Source organism: Engystomops pustulosus, chromosome 1 (genome assembly GCF_040894005.1).
Source record: "Engystomops pustulosus chromosome 1, aEngPut4.maternal, whole genome shotgun sequence".
In the NCBI taxonomy this organism is placed as follows: domain Eukaryota; kingdom Metazoa; phylum Chordata; class Amphibia; order Anura; family Leptodactylidae; genus Engystomops; species Engystomops pustulosus.
This window is the reverse complement of record NC_092411.1, coordinates 215,034,499-215,051,747: the sequence shown is the minus strand read 5'-3', so window position 1 is coordinate 215,051,747 and position 17,249 is coordinate 215,034,499. Positions and strand designations below refer to the sequence as shown.

The 17,249-nt window shown below is 39.4% G+C and overlaps 1 protein-coding gene across 11 annotated transcripts in view; it reads right to left on the bottom strand.

Annotated features, from left to right (window-relative positions):
* Positions 1-17,249, bottom strand: part of BLTP1 (bridge-like lipid transfer protein family member 1) — a 141,900-nt gene that overhangs the window by 53,915 nt on the left and 70,736 nt on the right. For 10 of the 11 annotated variants that reach the window (XM_072119351.1, XM_072119355.1, XM_072119356.1 and 7 more), the window contains exons 34-43: positions 15,294-15,496; positions 14,858-15,055; positions 12,468-12,679; positions 10,237-10,388; positions 9,373-9,523; positions 6,993-7,145; positions 5,801-6,041; positions 4,956-5,104; positions 2,906-3,125; positions 773-931 (exon numbers count right to left, since the gene is read on the bottom strand). In XM_072119351.1, coding sequence (XP_071975452.1) covers positions 773-931; positions 2,906-3,125; positions 4,956-5,104; positions 5,801-6,041; positions 6,993-7,145; positions 9,373-9,523; positions 10,237-10,388; positions 12,468-12,679; positions 14,858-15,055; positions 15,294-15,496 — 1,838 coding nt within the window. The remainder of the gene's footprint in view (positions 1-772; positions 932-2,905; positions 3,126-4,955; positions 5,105-5,800; positions 6,042-6,992; positions 7,146-9,372; positions 9,524-10,236; positions 10,389-12,467; positions 12,680-14,857; positions 15,056-15,293; positions 15,497-17,249) is intronic. The other variant, XM_072119357.1, reaches the window with a different exon arrangement.

Below are 17,249 nucleotides of genomic sequence, written 5' to 3'. Positions count from 1 at the left end.
GATGCGTCGGTGGAACTGCTTTAGTGAATCGCCGGAAGATCCGAATCCACCGCACAGAACGCGCCGCTGGATCACGAATGGACCGGGTAAGTAAATCTGCCCCCATACGTCACCGAGTAGAACTTTATTTTTGTAAAATTCAACTATGTAGAAGCAATATTTTCAGTATTTGGTGCTTTTCAGGAGTTATAACTTTTTCCTGCATAACCATAATGGATTTAATGAGTGTGTGGGATCCCAACAGCACACAGTTCTGTTTCCTCCAACCAAGTGTATTTGTGCAGCCTTACACACAAATATCATCTAAAGCAAAGACCCCTTGTCTCGGCACAACTGTCTATAGTCGGAAAAGCAACATCTGCAGTCAAGTATTCCGTTAATTATAATTTTTTTGTATATGTAGAACAATACTGAAATGCATCATACAAAGACAAAAGGTTAAAAAAACACATACATGGATTTACAGCATGATGATGTATGGTAATGGTCACAGCAAACAAAGACTATTACTGAATTCAATGAATAACAAAGGATTTTTCCATGAATCCAACAATAATGTTTTTAGGTCAAATTAGTGAAGACAATTCAGTGGTTGCTACATTACCTCTACATGTAACTCAGGTAAGTGCTATTTATTAGGAAATATGTGCTCTTATATTAAAGGTCTGTGACTTGCTTCACATTACCAGTCTTATGTAAATTCCTTGTCCACCTTTTTCAGTTTTATAATTGGACAGCTCCATCTATACAATAAGAATCCCAGCACCAATACCTGTTGGAAGACTGTTGTGTCCAGACTTGATCAGGGGTGACTCGTGTACCACACTGCCTCTATTACCCACTGCATTTGACATCCAGTTATAGAAGCTCACAGAGGATGGTTCAGACAATAAAGGATGTTCTGATAACATTTCTGTGGCCACAGGATTCCCTGCATCAATGAATCGGAAGAGGTTTTAGAGAATTCTTATGTGCGAGACAAAAAATATAATACATGGTTATCCGCTATGTTATATGGTCTCTAAAATTAGCACCTTTCTGTAAACTTTACATTGGCCAAAAGCTACTCCTACAGGACATATTTAAAAAACAAAAAAAAATCACAATTCCTTAAAGTTACACTTAACATTGTGTTAACGCATGCGATTTGTAAACGAAATGTTGACAGCAATGTAATCAGGCACATATCCTCTTCTCAGCTGTTGCAATGCTTTTCAAAAAGCATATGTTAACACCACGTGAGAACGCACCCTAACATAGACAGACTCATTTGCATAAATAAGATTAAGCTAAAAGGATGAACGGATCCTGTTTCAGGACACACACACACCAGCGTGTAAGTGCACTTGGTGTACAATGCTGCATCCATGTGGTAGATTTTCTTTAAGCCACATACTTACAATTGTGTGCATGTGGCTTAAGACAGAGTACCGTACGTCTGTGGTGTTCAGGATTTATACAAGACCGCAGGCCAACAAAAAGTACCCATCCCATACACTATACTATTAAACTGCAGTAGACTGGTTATATAAAATAACCTGTAAGGTACAAGACAAAACAATGTAACACAGATTAAATAATAATGTATTCATGCTAACACTGTCTGGAAAAGTATGAGTCTTATTTTATAGCTGGTAATAAGAAGCAAAATCTAGAATGAAATACTAGTCACTGGTCACTAATGTGCCATCCATGCATTCCCTTTGGATTTTGTATGTGCTACAGAATAAAAATAGTGTGACCGATAAAAGGTAGCTAACTACCAGAACATGCAGTTACGCTCTACTGTGGACACATAGACATATAGACAGTGTAACATACTGTAGGTGAGAGGAGACAGATGATCCATGGAAATGGGCAAAAACACATAACAGTGCAGAATCTGAGAACTCAAAAACTTGTAATAAAAGAGAAGCTTTAAAGCATACCCTGAAGAAATCAGTAGTCCAGTGTATGTGGTACATGGGCAGTTACACCATTTATGTTCATTATGTGACTTGTAATCCTTACATTATGGATGCTTTCCCATCCAGTCTCTGTGAATTTACTATTGTCTCAAAGCTACTAAGAGGAGAATTAGCTACTAAGACTCACTGCTGTCTCTCCCACCTACATAGAGCTTCTATGCAACTTGACTTCTGAATGAGATTTGGTCTATATTGCTAGCAGGACAAAATTCAAATTCAATGTATAAAGCATGATAAAAAATGGAAAAGTGAAGAAAGAGACCCTTAACTCAGAAAAGATTCTTTCCTTCACTTGTACTATTGCATTAAGTAAATTATGTTTATTTTCTAGTGTAATGTAGTAGTTAACCACCTAGAGATGGCAGCAGGATATAGTATTGTATTCAATTACAGTATAGACTTCCTAAAAAAAGTCACTTAGAAAAAAATATATAGCTGCAGTATAAAGAAATTAAGCAGATAATGTTGGGTAACTTACTGTAAAAGGTAAAGTCTTGATAAAAAGTCTAATAGTAGCAGCTACGTAGTAGAAAGGTGCAGAACCCAGAAGAATATTACAAGTCAAAGTGGGTAATTCTGCATGATATATTTAGTGTAGCATAAGACTGTCTAGTTGTACTTTGCACCTACTATAAGTTGACTTCGTTTACACCAGAAAACTGGGACAAAATTCTGCTGCATTAGCATAATTTTTGAGCAAAGCCGCACCTCTTTTCATAAGTAACCTTTCATTAGCTGCCTTTGGCTTACTAGTCATAAAAGCACCTGAAAACTTTTGATAAATGTGGCTGACACAGGTTTTTGGAGCAAATTAGGGAAATCTGGCGAATGTATGGTGTACATGGAACACCAGAGAACACCACTTTGCTGTAGAATGACACTTTATACATTGCATCTATTAAAGAAGAGACCCATGGATCCACTAGAACAAATAATACCTGTCCTAGTAAGTGAACTGCTTTTAACAGCGGTAGCATTCCTCTGTGGTGTCCCATCCAAAAGATTGTGCAGACTTGGAAAACTCCCAGTTAGGTAGCTCAGGAGACTCTCTTTCCTTGGGCTTTCTTTCACCGGCATTCCAGATCTACTGACATGGGCAGGAGAATCATTTGCTGTGTCTCCACTAGTGTAGCTCAAAGAATGATATGGGTGGATTCCCTTAAAAAAAAAAAAGACAAAAAAAGAACATGCATGCCTTACATGGATACATGAACAGGATCTGACAATCTGAGACACTAGCAGAAATAACTTGGTGCCTGAGGATGAAGATATTCTTGAAAGCAATACAGCTAGTCTGTGTTCATGAAATGACAAGTGACAATGCTGAACAGGGGATCACAGTTCATAGAAATGGAGAGGCAGTAGCAACAATGACATCAGTTACATAAAAAATGAATACTATAGCTTACACTGCAGGAAAGAATGGAAAGCCTCTCCACACCATCCTGTTTAACCGCTTTAAAAGGAATTCTGATTTATATCATATAATACATTACTGACTGAATACTCTTTGCACTCTGATGCAGGATCCAGACTTTTAATCATCTTTTATGGTCTCCTTTTTTTTTTTTTTTTTTTTAAAAAGGTGGTTTTTAAAATATGCTTATAAACTGAAAATGTTTTGGGCATGTCACCGGAGCCCCCCAGGCTACGTCTGCACAGGCAATAACGTGGATAGGGAAATGGATGCAGACTGACTGTGGTAGAGCAGATACAGCAGAGAAGCCTGTAGTTACTTCTCCAAGGGCTGTGTCATTGCCAGTGCAGCCGGGGCCTGAAGGGGCTCTACTGATGGCCCATGGAGCACTTGCAGCTCATTAGTATATTTTTTAAAAGGGGATAATCTGCATCATGGTGCAAAGTAAATTCAGTAACGCTGCTTCAAGTATTTCAAGTATCGCTGCTTAAAAAAATAAACATGTACTTACCTTCCTGGTCCCTGCCGATTCTAGATTACTTTTAAGATTTCCTACCTGATCCTGGACCTTAAAGAAGGCCTGTTCCTAGAATTTTACCCCTCACACCAGTAATACCTGTTTAAAAAGGGCTAAAACTCCTCCCCGTATCACCTCAAATTATCTGCCACTGAGGCAGTGTAATTTAATTACAGCAGTTTTTGATATGCAAATGAGTAGACAGTGTCAATTCTGACATGTTTCTCCAGGTTGACAATGAACCCCGCCTCCTTCTTTTGATTGACAGCTTAGGGTCTCTTTAAATCTTGGTCTGACAGCAGACAGGAAGTCCTCTTCCTGTCCTTACCAGAATGCTGACCCTCTGACTGCATGCGAGCACAGTGTAGACTAGGAAAACTGTATATTTCACATATCCAGTGATGGATGGAGCAAAGCAGTGATCAGTGGAGCAAATATAGACAAAGGCAGAAAAAGGTTGGGGAATGATTTTACTGTGGGTTAAGGCAGATTTAAGCTGGATGCCTGCGCTGCACTTTTAAACAGGGAGTAAGCAAGGTTTATTGGGCTTGTTCTTGATGACAGGTTCCCTTTAAGGCCATGTTCACAACATGCGTTTGAATTACATTTTGAAATGCCTTTCAAGTTCAGAATAACTACTCCTTGAACATAGATATTTTTAGAACTTAACCCTTATGTTCAGTAAATAGCAACGTGTTTTGCCATGTTAAAACACTTATTGCTACTCACCAGAAGCAAGCGTTTAGTTCTACATCTGCTTCAGGAAGGAGTTATTCTGGATGCACTTAAAAAAAGTGTATAAAACACAGTTCAACAGCACCATGTGAATATGACCTAATACAGCTACACATCTTTATTTTTCTGAGCATTAACAATTATACGTTTTGCCCAATGCGTACAATATACAGTTATTAGCATTATGTAGAAGTAGGTGGCACCCCAAGAATCAATTTCACTGGTGGGCCCTAGGCCGCCCAATTGGACCCCGCATCCACCCTTGACAAAAATTGTCTTTGGCAGAATGTATCTAAAGAGGGGGGAAAAAAAAACTTACTTTAATCTTCAAAGCGGAATCATTATGAGCATGAGATTTAGATAACTTCCTCATAATCTCAGCCCCACTCACAGGACCAGAAGAAACCCCTGCAGGGGGAGGCCGTGTATTTGTCCCTTCAAGAAGCATGGTATGTTCACTTATAGTTGCTACAAGAGAACACATAAACAATATTTTTTAATGAATGCAAAAAGAACACAACACCAGTGACTTCAGATACAGTCTCATGTTCCTTCTTGATAGATAAACCAGGGACACTTACTCATAGATCCATGCACAGCGACTGCAGTAATCTCCTGTCTTCTACAATCAACTTTTAAATATTGCTAATGAGTCTGAATAGTTACTGAGGAGGTTACCAGAGCCCCCACCTGCTTTAGATTCACAGGCTGTTACACTGTTCACAGCACCTTCTCGCTCCCACTGTATGAATTTACATCAAACATAGGGAAGGACCCATGTACGGCCACAAGCTTGTGGCTGCACATATGTTCCCCATAAACGGCAATAGCAACGCGGAACGGTTGGGTGAGCACACTTCCGTAGCGGCAAAAAGATAGAGCATGCTTTATCTTCAGTCATAGTTACGGGCGTGCGTCATTTGTTTCTATGGAAAGAGGAGGAATCCTCCCTCCTCTCCAGGGCGGCTCACGTATGCCCATTCGTTCATGTAAATGCCGCCTAACAGTGGCAATCTGATAATGATCATCCGATGAATATGTGAACACTAAACAAGATCCCCGAAACATTTCCACCTTAAACTACCGGCAACAAGGCTTACAAAATGCTAGTATGCATACATTTGAAATGATATGTATTATGGAGGAACCATAATTGTATCATACCTGCATCAAACTCAAACTCAGCCCCATCTGCACTGGTATCACTTTGTAGTGCTCCGCCATTCTCTAAACCATTCAGATCATCCTCATTTCTCCTTATATTATTTTGCGGCTTCAGTGGCTGTGCTGGTCTCACCAAACGCACCCCTTTAAATGCTGGGGTGACAACAATAAACTTCATCCACTGCCTTGCAAGAGCAACAAGTCCTTTTTTTAATGTGACGAGAGCAGGGAGGCCATCACTCTGCAAGAAATAGAAGCAGAACTATTAAGAATCTTGTCACGAGGCACAGAGATGATAAAAATGCCAAATCATTTACAAACCCCTTTTCCTGACATAAGAGACCCAGAACTGATGAACATATGGGCGTGTCACATGCAAACTTCATGGGTATATAAAATTTGAGGTCAGCAGGTTGCATATACATTAGCTGGTGCTTTCACAATGTACAACATATCAAAATAGAAAGGATTGTCAAGTCAAGAGTGGCAGCATTTTGGAAACAGTTGAGTTAGTGAACTGCTGTGAGTGGAAGCAGCATAATGGCATAGGGAATGTTTTCTTGGTATTGTCTGGGTCCCCTGATCTCACTTGTAGGTGCCCACAACAGATTTGGGTAACAGTCTATCCTTGCAGATGGACTACACCATTAAATACTGACTGTTCTCAAGAGTGGTTCACAGGGCACAACCAAGGCTTTCAAGACAGGATGGTGGAAAATGTGCAAATACTTTGTCCAGGATAGAGCAAGGAAAACATTGCCTCTTTTTGCTACCTTGTAAGGCAGCCCCCTTAACATCAAGCATGACTTTCAAGAAGTCTAATGATGTGATGTAGGATAAAAGCAAAAAGAGGCATTGTTTTCCTTGTAACAGCCAAGAAAATGTATTTGCATATTTCCCAGAATCCCCTAGTGGAGTATCAATGGCTATAAGTCTCCACACACATACAAGGTGGCCTTAATTGGCAAAGTCTCCCTTAGGAGAACTCTTACTTCCTGAAAACAGGATGGTGTTATGCAGTCTATAGTGCAATTTCATAAAAAATTTTTTTAAGTAAAATCGTGACATAGGCCAGACAGAGACAAAAAGGACACCAATAGTTACTTGTGGGAATGCAAGGTGAAATAAATGTGGCCTGAAAAAAATACAATAACAGGTAACTGTAGAAAATGACAAGGGTAAAAATAATTACTAGTGTGGCATCTTCAATGATGGAGTAATTGGCTTGGTGTAAGTAGTGATGAAGTAAGTTGCAAAGTAGACAGGAAGGATTTTCTTGAAGGAAACGGGATTGTTTAGTGAGCCTGTTGTACTTGCTTCTCAGAGGAAAATGAAGACTTTTATTCTGTAACACATATGAAATAAAAAAAAAAAATTAAGATTTGTATGACACTTCTTAACATGATTAAAAGAAATCTACCATCAAACTGAAAAATGATAAACCAGGGATGCTTACTCATAGATCCAGGCACTGTGACTCTGGTAATCTTCTTATATTTGTTATCCATGTCCTCCTTTCTTCTAAAATCTATGTTTATAATTATGCTAATGATTAGATCCAGAAGGGATCCGGGGTGGTGTTACCAGAGTCCCTCCATGATTTCACTTTACCAGCTATTACGCATAAACGCCTATAGCAAGGGTGTAAAACTCATTGTTTTTGGGGCTACATCAGCCTTGTGCTTGCCTTAAAGGGGCCAATTGTGTTTTTAATGCTGGATAAATGTATCTACTTGAGCTGTTTAGTAGTTTTATTTATACTGCATTACCAACACAATCAGCCAATTCAGGGCAACCACAAAGCTGAACATACTGTTAAATGGCCTGAGAGAACGCAATGGCCAGTGTGCCGCCTAAACAGCAGCCAATAGTGAGAGTGCCCCACACAGATGCTAGAGTGCCCCCCCTTGGGAAACACAATGCGCTTCGCAGATTTGACAGTGCCCCATAGTATTCACAATGTCCCCCAGTGAAGCCACAGCCTCTTTCCCCCCATAGTAGTAACATCCACAGAGCTTACAGCACTTTAATTGCTTCCCACAACAGGCCGTGTGGCACTGTACCGCTCCGTACACGGGAAAAAGATAGGACATGTCCCATCTTTCTCTGTGTACGGCCCATATACCATGCATTTCTATGGAGAGGGGTCACCCCTCCTCCTCTCCATCATGGCGGGCATACGTTTGTGTAAATTCAGCCATAGACTGGAGTCTGTAAGCATTATCTGGTAAGTAACGTTTTAAGTTGTCTGTTCCCCACAATAACAGGACACTGGGGACTATGAGGTATGGAATTGTACATACAATAGTCAGTACTATATGAATGCTGACTTAACATTTAGATTTACACTTCATTTACTATTTTAATTACAGCGTGGTGGCACAGGGGTTAGGGCAACATCTGCATGGAGTTTGCATATGATCTCCCTGGGTAGTCTGGTTTCCTCCAACACTTCAAAAACCCACCAATAGGTTAATTAGCTTTCTATAAAATTAGCTTTGGGGTTTGAGAAATGAAAATGAGACTGTCATTTCTCTATGTAAATGGTGACAATCTCTACAGAATGTAGAATGAGCAAAAGGAAATGAACACACAACAGGCAAAATGCACAAAAATAAAAACACATTCCAGCACTTTATCTACTGATTTATTCATTCATTCACTATAAACCCAATGCATTTCATTAAGCTACTCCCTTGGAAAAGTCCAACTCCTAAGTTATTCTCCAAGGGAAGATGGAGTTGATCATCTTGATATTAATGGATGCATACTCAGGTATTTCTACAAGAACATTTAGACAATAATGCCTTCTGAAAACAGTGCAGGGAAGATTACCTTATATTATTTCTAGATGTAATGTTCCCTTTAAAGGACACCTGTCACCTCTACCTGTTGGAGCAGCTCACAAGGATCCATCCCAGCCTTTATCTAGTCAATTCATACATTAAACATTATAAAATAATATTTTCTTTATTATGTAAATGAGGCTGGTCACAAGGTCAGAGGCAGTGATGTCACCCCTGTTCCCCCTCTCCTCCCCCTGCTCATGTGTGTAATGTATAGTAAAGCATTGCTGGTGTCTGTGCTGCATCTGCTGACATGCTGCATCCTCCTAATACACATGTGTGACACACAGACATCAGCTACAAAAGTACCTGACATGTTCTGCTATAACATGGCTGCCGGGAGCTGTTATATCTCTCCTATACACAAACAGGCTGCAGGAGGCGTGAACGCCAGCAAGCACATGGAGCAGCCATTACACCATTATACAGGCAGTCAGTCAAGCGCTGGGGGTGTGGCTGTGCCTCCCACTCATGAATAAGCTGGACAGCTTGAATACGATAATGACTCATTGGACATTTCACAGGTCATTTGCATACAACCTAATTGCTTAAGTTTACAGGCATGTAGAGGGACATGTAGAGGCAATGCTTTCTAATGGCAGTTTATGAAAATATATTAAGTTTAGGGGGTTAATTTGCCTGACGGGTTCTCTTTAAGAATCTGGTTTTGTTTAAATTGTGTATTTTGCTGTGAGCATCAGCCAAGATAAAAGTCGCTCAACTTACCTCCAATGCTTCGGTCATGATACAACCCATGACAGCACAGACTCTCAAGGTGTCCTCGGTTTCTAGCTTATTTAGTGAGGATTTTAACTGGTCAATAGGGACCAACCAAGCCCCAACAGCTGGAGTTGCAGTGCTAAGAAGGTTTAATTGTCTAGAAGAAAATAAAACAATTAAATATACAAGTCTTATAAAAGCTATTTCAGACAAAAGGTAGTTATTGGAATGGGTATTTCCATCATATATAAAGATGCTATAAGGCTATAACATGCCATCCTGCCTTCCTAGTACTGGTGTTATGTGTTCCCATACCAGTCTACCCCTGCATAGTAACACCCCTGACACCCACTGAGCAGGAATCTCACTTAGAATCTGTGTCTTAATTACTAGCAAACATTCTCCCACCAATGACAATAAGCTAGAGATATTATGCAAAGAAGAAGGGGAAGATGTGCAAAGCTAGTAGATACAGCTGTCATTACAAAGGTGGCCCTACCAGTGTTCAGTTTTTTTCTAAATTCGCAATAGGAAGTATTTTTATCTGAACACTTAGACATTTGATGTTATACTCCCAAAAATATAAATATTAACATTTTTAAGCCCCTAGTTGTTATGTATTCTCTAAACTCCACATGAAATTACTTCCCTGCTTCCATTAGAAGGAAAATTAAACTTCAACAACTTATACTAAATACATTAGGCCTCATTTATCAGAACTGTTGTAGTTGCTCATGGCAACAAATCAGAGATCAACATTATTTTACCACATTATAAAATTAATGTCGATCTCTGATTGGTTGCCACGTTTCATAAATCCCCACCACTATGCTTACATTTTATATGTATAGTGATTATAAGTACACAAACCTGGAAAAAGTAAGAGCAGGAGACCGCACATTTGTTGGTGCTGCAAAGCTAAACCAAATCTCCTTAATAGTAAGCTTCATGCTGCTCGAGTCAGGAGGAGGAGGCATGAGCGGAAGATCTTTTTTCAAGTCATCTGATTCGACACCTTCATCCTTAAAGGTAATAAAAAAACTGTAATGTTGTGCACAGAGTATCATATTATATAAGGCTGGAAAAAGATGCAAGTCCATCATAGACATTCTGGTCTAGTCCCCCCCTTTGCCCTAATAATCTTGGTTGCTCTCCTCTGCACCCATTCTAGTTCTACTATGTCCTTTTTATACACTGGTGCCCGAAATTGTACACAATATTCCATGTGTGGTCTGACCAGTGATTCGTATAAGGGCAAAACTATGTCCTTATAGTGAGAATCTATTCCTCTCTTGATACATCCTTGATACCATCCACCAATTCCACCAAGTCTTTTTAAGCTGCAGTTTTACCAAGTAACTGACTGTTAAGAACATAATTATACTTTTTGTTTCCATGGCCCAAGTGCATAACTTTACATTTATCTACATTTAAAAACCCATCAACCATTTCTCTGCCCACTCCTCAAGCTTCCACAAATCTCTCTGTAATGCTAAATTATCAGCCTCAGTATTTATTACTTTACACAACTTAGTATCATCTACAAATATTGAAACTTGACTGTGTAAACCCACTACAAGGTCATTAATAAAATATTAGAAAGAAGTGGCCCCAATACTGATCCTTGTGGCACTCCACTGGTAACGTTCACCCATTTATGTATATTTAAAGATAAGATGATTCATAGCTATTTAGCTTTTTTTTTATCTTGTTGCAGTTTATAATACTTGCAGATTACATTACACCTAGCTTTACTGAGCCTAAGGCTCATATCCAACAAATTAAAAGTCAAACTCAAAAAATGAAAATTGGGGAAGAGACAGAGGCAGCTAGTCCAGAGGCCCTAAACCCTAGCTGCATAAGGATATGCTGTTGCCTCAGAGGTCCTTTTAGAGCACAATACGGATGAATTACAAGAGTGAATTTAAATTGCTGACTGAAACACGATCAATACATTTAAATATGTAATAACTATTACGTTTCTTACATAAACTGTTAAAATCATTACACAGATTAATAATAATCTGCTGCTAAATGCCCAGAAATTATTCATGGCTAAACAGAGTGATAGTCATGCAGGCATTTTTACTGGTCTGCTGAACATAGCCAATTGCTGCTAATCTGTCATTTACGACAGTCCCATCAAAATTATGAGATCACACATATGCGCGGCTATTGCTCAATGAAACTTTTGGTTTAAGAGACTCCTGTCTCATGATTGGTGAGGGTAAACCAAACTCTTGCAGATAGTGGATAAGTCAGTTCAGGATACAAACTCCTTTGAATTTGAAGAAGAGCAGGGAGAAATTGAGTTTAATGGTCAAAAAAAATCATGCACATTGTGGCTGCAAGCAGTGGAATGTGATGCTCTGCTCCTGGTCCGTCTAAAATCGGTGGGTGACCCCATTAGCGCTCAATGAGGCTGCGAGCTAGTCAGAAAAACAAACAGAGAGCTCATAGCCAAAATAAATGGGCGTATGTATAAGGCTTTAATGAAATCCACCATTTGATTTAATGCAGTATGAAGCAAACATACCTTGATACTGCTGTATCTACACTGATGCAGGATCATATCTTGGTTAATCCCTGTGCTGAGTGGTTTTGCTGACAAAACAGATATAACAGTATAATAATGAAGCTCTGCCCCTTTTATGGCTGGTTCAGCGCTTGCTTCCGCATTTCTTGTAGCAGGAAAGATTTTCACTGCAGGAGATGATGATGCAATCACTTTTCTCCCTGCCAGACAGAATAATCAAATGCAGCACCATCCCCCAGCTGCTGTGTATGAGTGATCCAGCTCAGGTTGATTAGTTCTTGACTAGTCATGCTTAGCCATGCTTGACTAACCGCAATTTGTAGTTACAAGCTCTGTGTCGAATGTGTTTATCTTGGCAGCCATGCTGATCCAGCTTTCCCAAGGTCCTGAATGTTATAATTGTTTTTTCAGCAAAACCACTCAGATCAGGGATTAACCAAGATATACTCCTGCATCAGTGTAGTTACAGAATTCCCAAGGTATGTTTGCTTCATAATGCATCAAATCAAATGCTAGGTTTCCTTAAAAGATTTTAAAATATTGGCAAATGCTGGACAACACTTACTTGTTCATCGGATACAGAATTTCCATTGATATCAGAGGATGGGCTTGTGCCATCACATGGAATGTTATCATCAGATACATCAGTGCTATAACCACTTCCAGTAGGCGAATCAGAAGAGCCATTAGACTTAAGGTTTCCACTCCGGTCAGTGTTGCTAGATTTTCCCATATCACCAAAAGAATTATATAAGAGAGCCCCAGACTGCCGACCTCCTGAAATGCATACACTTACATGAACAAAATTTATACCAAACACAAAAGCAGGCTAATCTACATATATCCAAAGACAAAGTGAGAAAAATTTGAAAGACAAATAATCCAGTGCTTGCTTCTTAAAAGAAAGTACTCTAGATTTAGATTTGAAGTCACATCTAAAAATTCTTAACAGCAGTGTGGCTTTTAACAAACCTTCTGTGAGTGTCTGACATTTCTAGCCTAACTAAACCTTTAAAAATCAAGATTTAGTTCTATTTCAGAAATGGACAGTACACATGATAACAGTAAACTTTGTAATGTACTTCATTAAAGGGGTATTCCAGGAATCAGCATTATTCATATACAAATGAGTCTGTAAAATATAAGCAAATGTGTAATAAGTTGTTATTTCAAATTTTGCTCCCCTTAGCCGAAAATGCTGTGGATATACACAGCACAGCAAGAATTAAAATGCTTCTGGCCCTTTAATCAGTCCGTTGATTTTCCCTGTGCGGAGCAGACACAGGACAGAATATGTGTCCACTGGTCACATGTCCACATCACATGTCCTGCACCTGCCTGTACAGGTCATGTGATCACCACTCTATATGGCTGTAGTCGGTTGCAGTGCATCCAGTATGGCCGGTGTTGTGGTGATGTGCAGTGATGGCAGTTACACATGATTACTATGGTAACAGAGCAAGAAAGTCTGTTGGATCATCACCGAGAGCAGAGAAAAGGAGGGAGGAGGAGTTACTGAGAACTAATGGATCATCGGACTTGGAGTTTCCAGTGGTGGCCATCTTGCTGATAACGTCGCCGATTTTACAGAAGCTATAAAATTTTGTGGATCATAAAATCAAACTATTTAAGCTCCATTTTGTGACTAATGACATGGAGTTTTGTTATATTCATTTATCTATAGCGTTATGGGTTTTTGCATCATACATTCATATTCCCGGAATACCCCTTTGAGTAAAACAGCTTCTCTGTGCCTTTTTTTCTGCTCTTCCTTTCTCTAGTAGCGAGCAGTGTATTTGTCCACTTCAGACAGAGCATCTAAAGTGAGACTGCCCCTGCAGCCCCTAAATTTGACTCATCTCAGCATCTCTGCACATTTTCAGGTTCCACTGGAGGAGATTTCACGGGAGAGAGAAGGAAGGAATTGTATAATGGACATTTCATACCCTACCTGAGGGGGGATGTTATTTTTATAGGGTAAAATCTGAGTCTTCAAGTAAGGCTGCATTCACACAGCCGTATGGGGGACATATTTACGGCGAACGTATATACGGCCTATATACGTCCCCCATAGATGGCAATGGGCGCACAGCACCGTACCTCGTGAAAAGATAGGACACGGCATACGGCGCCGTGCGCCATGTTCCTCTATGGAGAGGGGCGGGGGTGAGCAGCGCTATGGTACGCTACGATGGGCAACGGCAGTGTGAATGCGCCCTTAATGAAATACAACAGTTTCTATAACTTATTTATACTGTATCTGAATAGACTATGGTACTTATCCCCTTTGCGCACCTGGACGTTATAGTACGTCCCTGCGGGAAGATACTTCCTTCACGGGGACGTTCTATAATGTCTGGCTTCTGGCATCGGCTCACAAATTTGTCATACGTTGAGGTGTGTAGTTTCCATAATGGGGTAATTTACTAGTCTCGCTATTATTTAAGCCTCTCACAGTCAATTAAAAGTTGAGCAGATCCATCTAAATACGGGTTTTGGTGATTTCACAAAAAATGTGAAGAATGGCTCCCAAATTCTGAGCCTCATAACATCTAGTAAAATATGTGGAATCTTAAAAAAACCAAGCCAACAGAAAGCAAACATTTGGGAAAAGTAAATTATGAATCGATTTGGGTGCTATGACTATCTGCATCAAGTAGAGAATTTAGAACTTTGAAAATAAAGAATTTTTAACTAAACAGAAAAGATTTTATCCAAATTTTAAAAGTAATTTGAAGTACAAACAATCTCAAAATCCCCATTGATATCTTCCAAAGCTATAACCACTTATAGTGACACAGGGCAGATTTGAAAAAATGGGGCCGCTTCCTAGAGGTCAAAATAGAGTCCCGAACGGATTAAAAAGAAATATCCTGTAATTGTGTTTAGTGACAATAAATAGTTTAAAGTCTTCAATTAGGAGTTTTACACGGTAAACAATAGCTGAAGAATCACCTTTAATGACCAAGTTTTCAATTCCGCACTCAAACATAATCCAGCCCCATTTTTCTTGACTTGGACCGATGCGGGTTACGTCAGTGGTGGGAGGCTGTTCAGTTTCATCCACAAATGTAAAATCATCTAATTCTTCCAGGGTAAAAAGAACCTTGGACTTTTCAAAGGGAATAGTGGTGATTGCACAGGTTCCCATGTCTGATCAAAGAGAGAGAAAACACAATTATAAGGACACACAACAGTTATCTACAAGGCAGCAGACACAATAACTTTTGGCTATGGGTAGAGAAAACTGCATATGAGACAGCAAAGTAGATAGCATTGGAATGAAAAGTCTGAGTGTTCCCAGTAGATTAGCGCTAGCTGAGAACATATTACTTTTTCCTAGTTGCTTGCACATCACATACCTACAACTACGTTAGGACCGATTACTCACCTGATGTATCTAAACCTCTAAGCTGGCCATGTACCCGATGAATATTTAATTTAGCAGCTATTTCTTTGCCTTTCTCTGCTCCAGCATTTGACCTCAAAGACCCAGATGACTGAGGCTGCATTTTTGTAGCATTGGCGTATTTTTCCAAGTTTACAGGTGGGCGACCAGTTTCTGGATTGTTTGCCAAGTCTTCTACCACACCCCTGTAGCGAATTCACAAACACAGTAAGTTTCCAGATGTGAATTAAAATACATACACACACATATATATATCTGATGGGATAACTTATTTATTGAATAAGCATTAAATAAAAACAAATCAATAAGGTCTGGCCTACTTTACCCCTGTAGATGGGAAGTTTAGCTATAATGCTTAAAGGGGTATTCCCACGAAGACAAGATTCTTAAATATACCCAGGATAACAAAATAACACATTCCCTAATCCAATGTTATTAACAAAAATACAGCATTTCACCAATATAGTTGCAACCTGTCTCTATTAGTCCTAGTGTATACAATTTTGGTTGTCCCGGGGTACGACCGTAAATCTTCTGACTATGGTCACATTCTTCTCATGAACAGCTTCTCTTGTCTGCACACTGCACTGCTCTCTGCCCCTCCCCCACCCCCAAATTACAAGACTAGCTTAGACACAGGTACTTCCTGACGGCAAGCAGCATAAAGATACTTACTTTATAAGCTAGAGACAGAAAAAGTCTTTATCTGAGAGGGAGGCATATAGCAGAGCTCACTAGCTGTGTGTTATAGGTGAGATAACAGAGCTGACACTGTGTTTTAATGATTAGGCGAGTTAGGAGAGCTGAGAGTGTCATTGTGTTTTATAGCCATCACATGGATCTCATCCTTGCTCATCTCTATTTTGCCATGTGTCAGATACAAGTAAAATGAAGCTATATAAAAGTGTAGATAAACCTTGTACCCTGGTGATCTAAGCATATTGTCAATACACAGCATAGAGGCATCATGAAGTGTCTGCTTAGAAAGTCTCCATCCACACTCTGGATGTTTACAATGACCATCACTGAGTTATATGAGCTAAAACAGCAATAAAACTAGTAAAATTGATTGCTAGTAATGACCCATTCAACACCTAGCATCATTTACTTGAATAGGAGAAAAGCCACAGTAAACTTACCTAGTGTACAGGGTTGCAGTGCAAAAAGCTACACAATTTATGCTCTCTATGTTCTGTTTTTGGTGGAGCTGTAACTCCTGATATCACTTTGTCTTTAGGGGCACTAGATATCCACCTCCCTGCAATACTCATCACAGCTGTATGTGGGCTTGTTTTTTAAAGGGTTGCCTTGAATATTTTAATGGCACCATATTGGGGTATATGGATTAACTTTTATAAGCCCACAAGTGGGAAGGGGGGGTGGGGAATTGCCATTCATTTGCTTTTAGTTTACCATGTTCCCTGGTACAAATAACATGATGACTTTATTCTCCAGGTCAGTACAATTAATCGGAAATCAAATCAATATAATATTTTTGTGTAAAGTTTTCATGTCACCACATTATTAATTTTACTTTTACGTCTACAGGATTTGTTGTTATTACCATTTTGGGTTTTTTTATATAGTTTTTTTATTCGTTCTATGCTTGTTAAGGTAAACCTAGCTGATAGATCAAATCCTGTCATTTCTACTTTTCTTATTTTCCTAAAATTTACTGTAATAGAAACAATGAACTCAAGAAGGCGCAGAGACAGAAAAGTTTCAAAGCTAAATAAAGAATTCTCTGCCCCCTTCTGCTTCTTTCCTAATTTCTATATAGATTTGTGGATCCAAATAAAGCTTGTGCAGTGCAGATTTGCCCCAGGCACTGATAGCATGAGTGAGACTTAAATCAGCTGTTGTCTGAATTATTCCTTACGATGCGCACACATGCTTATTGTTTAGAAACACGCAGCCAACGCACACTAAAAGAGGATA